The 15186-nt window shown below is 38.4% G+C and overlaps 1 protein-coding gene across 1 annotated transcript in view; it reads right to left on the bottom strand.

Annotated features, from left to right (window-relative positions):
* CFAP91 (cilia and flagella associated protein 91) overlaps nucleotides 1-15186 on the bottom strand; it is a 101044-nt gene that overhangs the window by 29538 nt on the left and 56320 nt on the right. The window contains exons 9-13 of the mRNA XM_021692550.1: nucleotides 13948-14130; nucleotides 12563-12705; nucleotides 3645-3761; nucleotides 2205-2276; nucleotides 568-714 (exon numbers count right to left, since the gene is read on the bottom strand). Of these exons, the coding sequence (XP_021548225.1) occupies nucleotides 568-714; nucleotides 2205-2276; nucleotides 3645-3761; nucleotides 12563-12705; nucleotides 13948-14130 (662 nt within the window). The remainder of the gene's footprint in view (nucleotides 1-567; nucleotides 715-2204; nucleotides 2277-3644; nucleotides 3762-12562; nucleotides 12706-13947; nucleotides 14131-15186) is intronic.

The raw sequence follows: 15186 nt of genomic DNA, 5'->3' as shown, positions 1-15186 counted from the left end.
GTCAGCACCATTAAAAACTGTATACATGGACAAATGGCAGAAGAAAATAGGAAAACATCTACAATTGTTGGGGTAAAGAGGCAATTAGCAGCTGTGGTCAGGTGACACTGATGAAAGTCAGAGAATACCATGAGATATCAACATATTTAATATGCAGTTTAACCAGCTCCAAAACTCATAAACAAGTGCCGATATTTTGAAATAAATCTTGTGTCTCTTCTTTTTTGCTTTTATTACTTTTCATTCTGCTGAGCTCCCACTAAAATACAGTAGAATCACCAAATATTTAAGAAAATTGGAAGGAAAAACCTTTTTAAAATGTGGGGTTTCTTTTTTCCTTTTTTTTTTTTTCTTGCAAATAAAATAAGACCATATTCAGTTCAGCGAGGGCACACCCCATTCCAATTCTGGACTGAGGCAGCACTGTTTAAAAACGTCGACTGGGACAGAGTGATGGGCCTGGGGGTATGTTTCTTTTTTGTCATTTCATTTACTGTTGTGATACTGCCACTTGTGCAAGAATAAAGATCCGGGGGGACAACACAAGGAGAAAGAACAGGAAAGAACCTTGTGCTCGTGCAAGTTCCTCTGCCGCTGTAAGGCCAGTGTCACCTGCTTCTCGGCTTTCTTCAGCAGCCTGTCGTCCTCTTGCAGTGCGTGGCTGGTGCGCAGCTCCTGGATCAACTCCAGTCGCTTCTCCTTCCCTTCAAACATCTGTATCAAATCAAATCAGAAAGAGACTTGCGAGTTGGCATCCCCTGGGCGCGGCACTAGGACTCATGCAGTGACTGGTGAGGCACTTGCGAACGGGGGGCCCGGTCCTGCCTTCCCGCCCAAGCAGGGATGCTCCCCAGAGCTGAGAGTTCTCCTGCTGCTCAGGTCGAGAAAGAGCTTACTTAGCAGTTGTTTACTCGATTTCTCAAAATGCCTCTCCAAGACAAAGCGGTTACTATAGGGTCATATTAAGAAACTAGACCCTCCCCTTCATTTTCTGTGCTCCTTCCCTAAGACGCCCGAGGATGGTATTTTTCATAGCCATGCTTTCTTTACCAAGAGATCTGCCCCTGGTTTGTAATACGTAATGTGTTGTGACATTTTTCCTGGGGAAATAAGGAGAGTAGAGAATAATGCTGAACACAAGATGCTCACCCAGCTTCCCTGGACATACTAATTATAACTGAGTCTCTTATGAGTTACAGCTGTATGAGGAGAAAAAAATTTTTTTTGCTGATGCTTTGTAATCAGTCCATTTTAAAATTGAAGTGTGCTTGCACAAATAATGTGGCAAAGGCTTTACAGTCAGGAAGACCAGAGTTGAATTTGCTACCAGGTAATATAATCTCAGACTCACACTGCTTGCCTATAAAATAGGATAACTGATAGAAAAAAATGAGATGATCTATGTGAAGCAAAGAATATATAATGTGAGCTTATAGTATGGGTTCAAAACTCTAGTTAGTATTACTTAGCTATTTATTATTCAGGTATTGCTAGCTATATACAAACTCAAATAATTATGACTTTGTGGAAAGTTAGGGAATCCACTTGGTCTGTGATGCCTTAATAGTCAAAATTCAGAAGCACCTGGCTGGCTCGGTCAGTAGAGCACACAACTCTTGATCTCGGGCGGTCATGAGTTCAAGCCCCATGTTGGGTGTAGAGATTACTTAAATAAATGAACTTTTTAAAATAAGTCCAAGTTCAGGTAAGAAAATTGGTGGATTTAGTGATTCTAAGGAAGATATTAATTTCACTTTGCCTCGGTTACAACTGTGACAAACAGCAGGCAGGTCCTTTCTCTCCTTGATACTGCCACCCACTTGGGCAAACTATGACAGTAGAAGGAAATGGGTAGGTAATTCAAGAGTATATAGTTCCAGGGGCACCTGGGTGGCTCAGTCATTGAGCGTCTGCCTTCGGCTCGGGTTATGATCCCAGGGTCCTGGGATTGAGCCCCGCATCAGGCTCCCTGCTCGGTGGGAAGCCTGCTTCTCCCTCTCCCACTCCCCCTGCTTGTGTTCCCTCTCTTGCTGTGTCTCTCTCTGTCAAATAAACAAAATCTTTAAAAAAAAAAAAAAGAGTATATAGTTCCATCAGACAGCAGGGTGCAAGAGGGAATTCACCCCAAGGAACCGAGTACATATGCATTCTATAAATCTATTCTCAAAGGAGAAGCACAGGACCAGTGGTTGGACCCTACGCACCGTGTTCTGAACGACTCTTCCCCGGAGTAACTTTTGAAGGTAGATCACAGCCATCTCTATATCTTCTTCTTCCTAAAAGAACAAAGTAAGAACCAAGCAGCTTGAGAAGAGCAACGGTCAGCATCAAATTTTTTTTGAAAACTTAGATCAAGCAAAAGACACTGTGCTAGATGCCAGAAAGATTTAAAGAGAAATAAATAAGGCCTACACTCTCATTGAACATACAGTATCTTAAATGTTACTTACTGTATTGTTAAAATTATTTTTTATCATAAGACATCATTAAAAAATCGTATCAAAAGCAAAAAATTCATTCTAATCTCTATACTCCTTTCTAGTAAAATCTTTCTTGAAGCAACAAGTATTGCTTATAACATCCATTTTGCAATAGTTTTTTCGTGTTTAATCGCGAGTAGACAAGGAATACAGCTAGTCTGTCAGAGTCTAGAGTAAGGTGCTTCTCACAAGAATTTAGATAAGATGGTAAAATCAGAATGGACAAGACTAACCATCTACAAAAATCACCTTAAGTAACTATGTGTCAAAAGCAGAAAGCAGAGCCTGCAAATCAACTTAAAGTGGCTCTGAATGCAAAAGAAAGCAACAGAAATCAATAGCATAAACACATGCAAGACAATGTGTTAACCACAGGGAGTGACTGGGACAAAGTCTAGAAAGGGGGATGTCGAGAAGCACATACTGGCCAGTCAGTGGGAGTACTGGAGCAATGTCTCCGCACAGGTGACCCTTCAGGAGCGCTAATGAGATCTCCTGTTAACATCCCTCCCTCTGACAAAGCACATTCTCAATAGGATCTGGCGTCTTGTGAGAACTGCCCTATACTGGGAGACAGTGGGCTGAGGAGAAGGGCTGCTAAGAAGAATATCCTCATCTACCAGGCAGGCAGTTATCCTTCTGTCAAGCAGTACATCTGTACTGTGGCATCTCTAGCAGTTTCTTGGGGAGGGGGTTGCTGTCTAGTCCAAGTCTGTCCTTAATCCTGACTGACTCTGGTACCCTGCCCAAACTGAGTCTGGAGATCTATGAAGGTGAGGTATGACCCTGGTCAGGGTGAACTCTTTGAGCCAGTCTATCTCAGAAGCCAGACTGTCCTCATGACATCTCTGGCACTTCACTCCTCTCTCACACCAGCTGTCATAGCCACCTCCCCATGTGGTAAGATGGTTATGGTAACTGATCATCATTCGACCTTTTTTTATTTGACATGCATGAGGATTACCTTCTGATGCCTATTTTTCTTAGGAAGATTTCATTTTGCTTATTTGTGTGTGTCTGATGTTGAAGCATAAGAAGAAATGCCATGTAAGTCAGATCTTGAAAAGGTAACCCTGTTAAATTAGATTTGTTTTTAACCCAAAGTATAAGAATAAACAGACAGCAATACTGGATTTAGCATTTCAAATAAAGTTTCAAACTTACATTGGAACTCATTTCCAAGGTTGGAGTTGGAAGCCGAGGTTGAGGTAGAGCCTTTCTTTGAAGAAAGCGCAGAACTTTCTTTGGTTCAAGAACTCTATTCTTCTTATCCAATATTGCCTGGAATAACACCAACTAGTGTCATTTACCTCCTTTGTATTTTCTTCCACTACTTGATCTAGGCCACAGATCGAATATCGATCAGAAATAATCTTCACGGAGCGCCTGGGTGGCTCAGTCTGTTAAGCCGCTGCCTTCGGCTCAGGTCATGATCCCGGGATCCTGGGATCAAGCCCCGCATCAGGCTCCCTGCTCAGCGGGGAGCCTGCTTCTCCCTCTCCCTCTGCCTGCCTCTCTGCCTACTTGTTCTCTCTCTCTCTCTGTCAAATAAATGAATAAAATCTTCAAAAAAAAAAAAAAAAGAATCTTCACTATGGCTATGCTAGGACAGTTTGAGAAAGGCCAAAACTGGGTGCCTGTATGACCCAAGGGATGGCATGATATTCCCTAAACATCAGCTAACATTGAATAAACCGGGTACATATTCTAGGTTTATCCATCTTAATCAAAGATTTGGAGGATTTAAAAAAGATTTTTTTTTGAGATTTTAAAAGGTTTTGTTGCGTGTATGCAAGCAAAACCCCCAACTCCTATTCCTCCACAAGAGCCAATTAGCTGTTTAAAATAAGTGCCTGGGCAATAGAAAATTTCCCTGTGCCACAAATGACGGAAATATTGGTATGGAACTGAGGAACATTAAATGGCAATTGTCTCCTAGTGAAGAAAGAGCTTTCCTTTGACTGTGAAGGCCTGCACCTCACGTTTTCTGAAAATGAACTTGTTTCCTTGTGAAAGAGTGTGTGTGTGTGTGTGTATGTGTGTTTTGATTTCAACATACATTTTTATTGATTTTACTTTTGATCACCAAAAGTCCCCCAAATTATATATGACATAAGGTTTTGTTCATTGGTTCTATTTTCATCCATAGGGAGATACTTTTAACTTAAAAATATCAAAAAGTCTGATCTCTGTCATTTAAAGATCATACTTTAGAATTATGTTTTTCATCATATAATTTTTACATTAGTTTTCCCACAGACAACAGAGAGAAGTGATAAAATAAGCACTAAGCCAAAACTTGAAATTAATAAAAATAGGCAAGTGGAGTAAAATTTGAAACCACAAGAAATTATTGTGGTTTTAACAGAACCCCTGAGTTTCTACAAAATAAAACTGACACCAAATACATAACAGCTCTAATATAGACCAGCTCTACAATAACCACAGCTACTGAATCACCAGAAAGCAGCAGCAGTCTAAAAACTAGTAATTCTAAACTCTGGCATCTCTTGAGTGCGTTGCCCTGAAGAGCACCACATGAAACCATTTTAAGACCAATCATTCATAATATGTTGGTAAGGATCTGGGAAAACAGGCACTCTCACACATTCAGCAATTAGTACATCACTTATGTAAGAAAATTTGTCAGTAGCCATCAAAACTATAAATGCAGGTATATTGTGGGCCAGCAATTCATGTCTAGGAATCTTCTTCTAGATATGTTCATACATGTACCAAATTATATGGAAACAAGATTACTCAATGCAGCATTATTTTTGATGCAAAAAAGTTGGGACAATACAAATATCCATCAAGAGGGAACTGGGTAGATGTGGTACATTTATATGATGACATATTGTGCAAAAAAAATGATGTAACACAATTAGGGGATGATCTCCAAGATATATTAAATAATAAAAGCACAATAATAATAAAAATACAGAACAGTGTGTATTATATATTAACATTTGGGTAAAAAAGTTTAAGAAGATACTTACAGGTATTTGTATTTTTTTATATATTTCTAAATAGACACATACACATGTGCATATCTCTACACATAGAGAGATATATAGATACAAATATATTTGCTTGTAAGATATCTCTGGAAGGAAAGATCTGAAACTAAAAAACACTGGTTTCCTCCAAAGAAGGAACTGCATAGCTGGGAGACAGGGAGAGAAGGTTTACATTTAATACTCTTGTATAATTCATGAATTTTGAACGATGTGGATATTTTTCCCAGTCACTAAATACATTCTAAATATAAAAGAAAGAAACAAATAATTTAAATTTTGAAAAAAAGCAATTGGATTTTCACAGTTAAAAGAAAAATGTTTGGTCAAGAAGTCCAATGCAATTTATAAAACCAACAAATAAAAATATTTGAGAATTCCTTCAATCTGTCTTATTGTCTTGAAAGGTAAAGCTCTCAGAGAGAGAGGCGGCGGGGGGGGGGGGGGGGAGGCGGGAATATGAGAATATCAAGGAAATGCTGTTACCAAACAATACATTTTAACATGCTTAAAAGACAAACAGGTTAGGCAACTGAGTTCAATCCATGATTTTCATAAACAGAAGAAAGAACTCATTGGTACACTCTTTTAATCTGCTTTAGGACATAAGCAATTTAATAATTTTTCAAAAATATATTCCAACCTAAATTATACCAAGAATAGCCTGAAAATACTGTACTGTGGAAATTATTTTATACTATTCTAGATATTTCTCCTCCATGATTACTATGACATAGCTCATACAGTATTTTTTAAGCCTTATATCACCTGTATCTTCATATTTCTATGAGTCTGGATTCTCAAAATAATGTAACCATAAGACTAAGCAGATACATTGTCTGGACGTAAACCTAATGTTTAGTAACTCTCTTTAATTCAAACCAATATTCCAAACTGACAGACTCCATATAATGGCATCTCATCCCAAAGCCAAGAGGACAGATAAAAACAAGGACAATAAAAGAATGTGAATCCTCTGACAATATCAGCTACAACAAACATTAAGCACAGCCCAACATCTAGCCAGATCAATATAAATCCCACACTATAGCCTATTTACCTCAGTTCCTATTGCTTGATAATAGATGTTAGGCTATCAACAAAAAAAGCTAAAAGGCATTCCAAATGCAAGGAAAAAAACCCAAAAAACAAAAACCACAGTCTAAAGAGAGAAGTAACCATCAAAACCAGAGTCAGATATGACATAAATGTTGGAATTATCAGACAGAAAATTTAAAACAACAATGATTAATATGTTAAGGGCTCTAATGGAAAAGGGAGATGACATGCAAGAACAGATGAGTAATGTAAGCAGAGATAGAACTCAAAGAATCAAAAGGAAAGGCTAGAAGTCAAAACACTATAACACTATAACAGAAATGAAGAATGCTGTCAATGGGCTCATTGGTAGACTCAACACAGATAAAAAAAGAATCCAGGAACTTGAAGATACGTCAATAAAAACTTCCCAAACTGAAATGCAAAGAGAAACAAAGAAATAGAACAAAACATCCAAGAACTGTGAGACAATATCAAAAGGAGTAATATGTGTAACTGGAATACCAACCAGATGGAGAAGAAAGAGAGAATGCAGAATAAATATTTGAAATAATAATGGCTGGAAACTTTCCTAAAGTACTGACAAACACCAACCCACAGATCCAGAAAGCTTAGAGAACACCAAGCAAGACCTTAAAAAACAACAAAACAAAACAAAACACACAAACAAAAACACCTCAGGCATATAATATTTAGAAAAAACCAAACACAGAGAAGTTTGAAGGAAGCCAGAGAGAAAACACACCTTAGCTGCTAAGGAACAAAGATAAAATTTACAGTGGAATTCTAGTCAGAAACCATCCATGTGGGATGTCTGACTGCCCCAGTCAGTTAAGCCTCTGCCTTTGGCTCAGGTCTTGATCTCAGAGTCCTGGAATCAAGCCCCACATCAGGCTCCCTGCTCAGTGCGGAGTCTGCTTCTCCCTCTCCCTCCCTCTCTGCCTCTCTCCCTGCTCATTCTCTCTATCTCTCAAATAAATAAAATCTTAAAAGAAAGCATCCATGCAGAGTAGAGTGAAATCTGAAGTGTTGAAAAAAACCCCGACCAACCTAGAATTCTACACACAATAAAAACATTATTCAAAACTGAAAAGATCACAATCTTAAACTTACCTGTTTCAAAGGATACTATCAAAGTAAAAAGACATCCCACAGAATGGGAGGAAAATCTGCAAATCATATATCTGACAACGGTATAGTCCTCAGAATATATACAGAACTCTTACAACTCAACAATAAATAGACATTAAAAGTAATGTCTATAATAAACAATAAACACAACCCAATTGGGGTGCCTGGGTGGCTCAGTCGTTAAGCATCTATCTTCAGCTCAGGCCATGATCCCAGGGTCCTGGGATCAAGCCCCACATTGGGCTCCCTGCTCCGTGGGAAGCCTGCTTCTCCCTCTCCCACTCCCCCTGCTCGTGTTCCCTCTCTCGCTGTGTCTCTCTCTGTCAAATAAATAAATAAAATCTTAAAAAAAAACAACAAAAACGACAACCCAATTAAAAAATAAGCAAAGGATCTGAATAGACATTTCTCCAAAAAAGATATACAAATGACCTGGCGTGCCTGGGTGGCTTAGTCGGTTAAGCATCTGTCTCCGGCTCAGGTCATGATCTCAGGGTCCTGGGATCAAGCCCTGCGTCGGGAAGCCTGCTTCTCCCTCTCCCTCTGTCCCTTCCCCTGGCTCATGCTCGCTCTCTCTCTCATGTTGTCTCTCTCAAATAAATAAAATCTTAAGAAAAAAAAAGATATACAAATGACCAGAAGGCACATGAAAAAGATTAATCATTAAACTCATTAATCATTAGACGAATGCAAATCTAAACCATAATGAGATACCACCCAGGTATCTCACTGGGTGATCTAGGATGGCTATAATAAAAAAGATGGGCAGTAATAAGTGATGGCAAAAATATGGAGAAATTAGAATCCTCAAACATTCCTGGTGGGAATGTAAAACAGTGTAGACACTTTTGAAACAGTCTAGCAGTTCCTCAAAAAGTAAAACCATTACCTGGTTTTCCATTCCATTCCTAAGTATAGAGTCAAGAGAACTGAAAAACTTATGTCCACACAAAAATCTGTACACAAATGTGCATAGCAGCATGATTTATAATGGATAAAAAGTAGAAACAACTCAAATTTCTACCAACTGTATCAACTGATGAGCAGGTAAACAAAATGTAATATACCCACACAATGGAATATCATATAGTCATAAAAAGTGATGAGGTACCTACTACAACATGAACTTTGAAAACATGCTAAGTTAAAGAAGCCAGACACAAAAGGCCATACACTGTTTGATTTCATTTATATGAAATGTCCAGAATAGGCAAATCGATAAAAAGAAAGATTAGTGGTTGCCAGGGGCTAGGGGGAAGAAGGTAATTGGGAGTGACTCCTAATGGGTATGCGGTTTCTTTTCGGGATGAGAATGTTTCAGAATTAGATAGTGGTGATGGTTGAACAATCTTGTGTATATGTATACTAAAAGCAACTGAACTGTTTATTTTAAAAGAGTGAATTTACTGGTATGTGAGTTATATCTTTAAAAAACCACATAGGAGAAATAAAGACTTCCTGAGACAAAAACTGAGAGTTCATTGCCAGGAGAACTTCCCTATAATAAATGGTAAAACAAGTTTTCCAGGCAGGAGCAAAGTGACATAGGTCAGAGACTTGCATTTCTATAAAGAAAGGAACAGTGGCACAGAAAGAATAAATGAAGTAAAATAAACTGTTTTTTCTTATTTTTAATTGATCCAAAATATAACTGTTAAAGCAATCAGAGTAAGAATGTATTGGGCTACTATAGCCTATGGATCCGTGAAGTGAACGACAGCAATGCCACAGGGACAGTAGGGATGAATGGGGAATAATCTGCTATAAGGGACCGGCACTGCGTGGAAAGTGACAGGATTATCTGACGGTGGACTTAGATTATTTTATATGTAAACCCATATGCTAGTTCACAAGACAAGCCTCATTAAGTTTCAAAGAATAGGGATCCTTGACTGCAAAGTAAAGGAGTTAGGAGTTAATTCAAAAATGAGTTAAAACTTAGGGCGCCTGGGTGGCTCAGTCGTTAAGCGTCCGCCTTCGGCTCAGGCCATGATCCCAGGGTCCTGGGATTGAGCCCCGCATCAGGCTCCCTGCTCGGTGGGAAGCCTGCTTCTCCCTCTCTCACTCCCCCTGCTTGTGTTCTCTCTCTCTAGCTAACTCTCTCTCTCTAATAAATAAATAAAATCTTTTTAAAAAATTAGATACTAATATTGATAAACAGTCCATATCAAAACTAATGGACTATACCACAATCCATGTTTTGAAGGAAACACCCTTCAATACTTCTATAAAACTGATGAGTGCCTGAAAATTAATGAGCTACATGTCTACTTTAAGTTAGGAAGAGAACTACAAAACAAAAAGAAAGAAGAAAGATATATATGAATGGGAGTTACTGCGACTGAAAAAATATATATAGTAGAGAAAACCAACAAAGTCAAAATTTCATTCTTTGGAAAAACAATACCAAGAAAATTAATAAGCCTCCAGTAAAACTGAATAAGGAAAAAGAATGAAAGCACAAATAAATAATATTATGAATGAAAAAAGTAGGCATGATTATAGATACCACAAACACTAAAAAGATTTTAAATAATACTATCAACAACCATATGTCAAAAAATATGAAAAGTTAGGTGCAACAAACTTTACAAAGAAAATGTATTTTACCAGGGCACCTGGTTGGCTTAGTCAGTTAAGTGTCCAACTCTTTGTTTTGGCTCAGGTCATGATCTCAGGGTCCTGAGATTGAGCCCCGCATTGGGCTCTGCACTGGGCATGGAGCCTGCCTAAGATTTCTCTCTCTTCCTCTGCCTCTGCCCCTCTCCTGCCCCCTTCTTCTCTCCCTCCCTAAAAAAATAAAAATAATAATAAAAAAGAAATTAAAATAAGAAAGAAAATGTAATTTACCAAAACAATGCAGACAGTTCTGTAAGTAGTAAGGAAACTGAAGGAGTAGTTAGAATTTTCCCATGAAATTTCCCATGAAGAAAACATCAGAAGAATGTCATCTGAAGAAATAGATCATCTTAAACTTATTTAAACTCTTTTCAAAAGTAGAAAAGAAAGACTACTCTGCAGTCATTTCAGAAGACCTGCATAACTCTGACACCAATGCCATATGGAGTCAAAATTAAGAAAGAAAAATAAGGCCATTTCACTCATGAATATGGAATCAAAATTCTGCAAAACATATTAGTAAATCAAATCCAACAATGTATTGTTTTTTTTTCTTTTTCAAATTTTTATTTAAATTCTAGTTAACATATAATGTAATATCAGTTTTAGGAGTCGAATTTAGTGATTCATCACTTACATATAACACACATGCTCATCATAACAAGTGCCCTCCTTTTTTTTTTTAAAGATTTTATTTATTTATTTGAGAGAGAGAGAGAGTGAGAGAGAGAGAGCACATGAGAGGGGGGAGGGTCAGAGGGAGAAGCAGACTCCCTGCCGAGCAGGGAGCCCGATGCGGGACTCAACTGAGTCACCCAGGTGCCCCAAGTGCCCTCCTTAATACCCAACAATGTATTAAAAATAAAACACCTTGACCAAATTAGGTTCATCCCAGTATGTAAGGGCAGATTGTTTGTAAAACAAATACAAAAACAAAAAACCCCCAGAAACTATAAATGTTCCTTATTACAATAATTTTAAAAAGGAAAAAATATATAATTACCTCAACAGATACAGATAAAACATGTGCTAAAATTCAGCATGAACACATGATTAAAAGCTTTAGTAAATTAGGAATAGAAGAGAACTTCCATACCCTAATAAAGTGTATTTGAAAAAAACCTTACAGGAAGTGAGAGAATAATGAACACAGAGTTCAGAATGGGTAAATGGAGAGAGGGGGATGAGGTGGGAAAGAACTACATATATATACATGAATGATTGTCAAAGTCCTTTTTTTTTTTTTTTTAGAGAGAAAGAGCGCACGCGTGACTTGCAGGGTGGGTAGGGGCAGAGGAAGGAAGAGAAAGAATCTTAAGCAGGCTCCATGCCCAGTAGAGATCATGACCTGAGCTATAATCAAGAATCAGACGCTTAACCAACTGAGCCACCAAGGTGCCCCGAGGTCCTAATTTTTATATTGAGCATGGGCTCCCGTGGATTCTTATTCTATTACTAAAACCAACTGAACAAACAAATTCATGGACCAGTGATGAGATTATGTCATAACCAGTGAGTCTCAAAGGGTAGTTCCTGCAAATCTGCATTACCTAGAAACTTGTAACACATGCAAATACTCCAGCCCCACCCCAGACCTACTGAGTCAGAGACTTTGGGGGTTAGGCCCAGCAACATGTGTTTTAACATGTCCTCTAGGTGATTCTGATGCATGCTAAAGACTGAGCAGAGTGATCATAAATCATGAATTCTAGAGTCTTTACACCTAGAGTCCAATTAACAAAAAGGAAGCAAGCACAGCTGGTGGATGCTGTGTATTTGTTTCATGGGGATAACCATTGCACTTTCTCATTTAATTGAGCTTTAAACCAGATTAGAGAGGACTTGAACGTGACTCCCTTTCTTCCTGATGCTCTGGTAATAAATCTAAAAGGGAAAAAATGAGGCCTATTACACTATTAAAACCAGCAGTAATTCCTAACACTAGAAACTTGCTACCCCTCAATGTAGTGTCAGATTTTATTATGTAGATCTAAAGTCAGAACCACTTTTAGGAAGTAACATGTCTTCTGCAAATGGGGAGAAGAGCCTCCAACAGATTTTCCTACGGTTTGAAATGAGGGGAAAAAACATTGGTTCAACATAGCACTGGCAACTTTCAGAAGATAAAAATCTGGACAGGAGAAAAGATGTAGAGTTACGTGTTGAGAACTACTGGACATTGCAGTTTTGGAGATGTAGTATTTCACTGCAAGAAAGTCCCACTAACAGCATCTTGTCTACGAATAAGCATCATACCTTATGAACTTCTGCCAACTCATGGTCCATCCTTGCTGCCCTCTTGAGAAAACCAGCTTTTGTGGTAGCGACTTTTGGCTTTGGAGGTCTAATTCGGGGTTGTGTCACAAAATCTGGGAGACATGACTCAAGTTCAACTAATCCTACAGGAAGGAAGTACATGATTTTAGTATTCAGTGATTAAATTTAATGCTTTGAAGGCATATTGTTAATTTTAGTAGCTGTTTGCCAAGTGGTTTCATTTAGAATTATTGATAAGATATAGTTCACATAATTGACATGGCCCCAACATGTAAAGCAAATTTCTGCATAATTAACTCATATTCTCAGTAATTTAGACCATAAAATGAGAAATGCATTCTTTTTTTTTTACAGATTTTATTTATTTATCTGAGAGAGAGAGAGAAAGAGAGCACACAAGCAGGGGAAGGGGCAGAGGGAGAAGCAGACTCCCCACGGAGCAGGGAGTCCAATGCAGGGCTCGATCCCAGAACCCTGGGATCATGACCTGAGCTGAAGGCAGACGCTTAACTGACTGAGCTACCCAGGCACCCCAAGAAATGCATTCTAATTAAATATTTCCCTACAGAAAAGTAATAAGTTCTATGATAATAACCAACAGAAAATTGGTGATCATATGATACATGGGACCACCATTCTGTAGTGGATATACACCAATTTATCATACTGTGCTCTGGAGATGATCAGCCAGAGCTACAAGTTCAACATTGTGACCATCAATTCATCATCTTGGCCATGAATCCATGAATCCATAAATTCATCCCCTAGTTATCCATTTTCTTGCCCACTAGTTTTCTAGCACTTCTTCTTAAAGACTGATTTCATGATATATTCCTTGTTTACTTTGTAAACATGGTATAAAAGTTTATTCGTTTCATTTTTGTGAAATGAGAAATTATTAGTGACACTGAACATGTTTAAAGGTTTAGTAGCTAAACACTGCTATATTGTTATACAGTATATCCATTTACTTATTTTTTTAAGATTTTATTTATTTATTTGAGAGAGAGAGTGAGAGACAGAGACAGCGAGAGAGAGCACGAGTGGGGAGGAGAGGGAGAAGCAGGCTCCCTGCTGAGCGAGGAGCCCAATGCAGGGCTTGATCCCAGGACCCTGGGATCATGACCTGGGCCGAAGGCAGCAGCTTAACCAACTGAGCCACCCAGGTGCCCCAGTATATCCATTTATTTACTTGGGTCTTAGGAGTTTTTATTGATTTGTATGAACTCGTATTAATAACATTAAATGTGTTCATTGCTATTTCTTGAAAATATTATTTGCTGTTTAGCCTTTAATCTAATACTTCCCTTATAGTACTTCAATACTCCTCTTATACTGGACTTGTAATTATGTAAATTGCTTACCTTCATAGGTGTTGAGATAGTGGTTTTTTACCACAAAGTCCTCTGAATTGTTGTCAGGGAAACGACCAAGACGAGACAGAGGTCCATAGACCTGTGATGCATAATCACAATAATCCCTGATGATATTCCTTCTCTCCAGCTTCCCTTCTATATTCTTTCCCTTTCCCACAAGTTTTCTGATTGCTAGAATAAAACATACCTCTGTGACTATCTTCAAAGTATTGTTCTGAATAAATGCATAATAATAAACCAGTTCTACTTTTATTCACAGGGAAGCTACTGAACTGAATGAATTTCATGATGACCACTCACTGCAGCCAGGTCTGTCATCTGTGTGGCCCAGAGCATCATGAGACAAGTGGGAGTGACAGAAGCTGAGTCAATTAGCATCCTCAGTTGGTACTCATCAAAAATCTTTTATAAGTGCATTCCAAGCTCTGAGGCAAGAAAGGGTATTCAGTAAGTTTGTCAAGCTAATGAAAGAAATTCAAAGTAACCAAAAAAAGATATGGTCAGTGGAGATTTGGAGAATTATTTTCTCCTAGGAAAATAATTGCAAGGGAGGGAAGACTACAGGTTCTTCAATAATCTCTTTCCATCTTGGCTAACAACAGAATAAAACATAATGTATCCCAGCTTAGAGCTTTCAGAACTGTTTGGCCGACAGAGGGAAAAGGCTCAGCTGTGCACTCTAAGGAGTCAGGCTTCCTACCTCCGCCTGCTCCTTTTCTTTCAGTCCTATCACAGATCCACCCCGTTCGAGGGCTCCACGCTGTGCACTCCCAATGGGTGAAAATCATACTGTGGGATGGCAAAGTCTTATCGTAAGAGGCGGCTGCATGCACCACAGCTGCCTTGTGGGCATTTATGTTTGATTCTCCATGCTTTTGTGTGTGACTTGGGGTTTTGGAATTAAGTAAAAATGGTTTTATTTTTATTTAATTTTGTTATTTATCTTTTTTTTATTAGTTTCAGAGGTAAAATTTAGTGATTCATCAGTTGCATATAACACCCAGTGCTCATTACCTCAGGTGCCCTCCTTTAACCCCCTCCCCTCTAGCAACCCTCAGTTTGTTAGCTACAAAAGTTAGTCAGCTCATCATTAGTTATATCAAGTATGGAAATGAAAAAAATGTTGACAATATCTAACTGCATATCTCACAGCTATTTAAATGTTATTTTCTTACACACAAAAACGTTCAGGGGCAAAAAAGTGAAAGCAGATAACAGGCACCCGAC

This window comes from Neomonachus schauinslandi, chromosome 1, assembly GCF_002201575.2.
Source record: "Neomonachus schauinslandi chromosome 1, ASM220157v2, whole genome shotgun sequence".
NCBI lineage: Eukaryota > Metazoa > Chordata > Mammalia > Carnivora > Phocidae > Neomonachus > Neomonachus schauinslandi.
The sequence above is the reverse complement of the archived record's forward strand: the minus strand, read 5'-3'. Positions and strand labels throughout refer to the sequence as shown.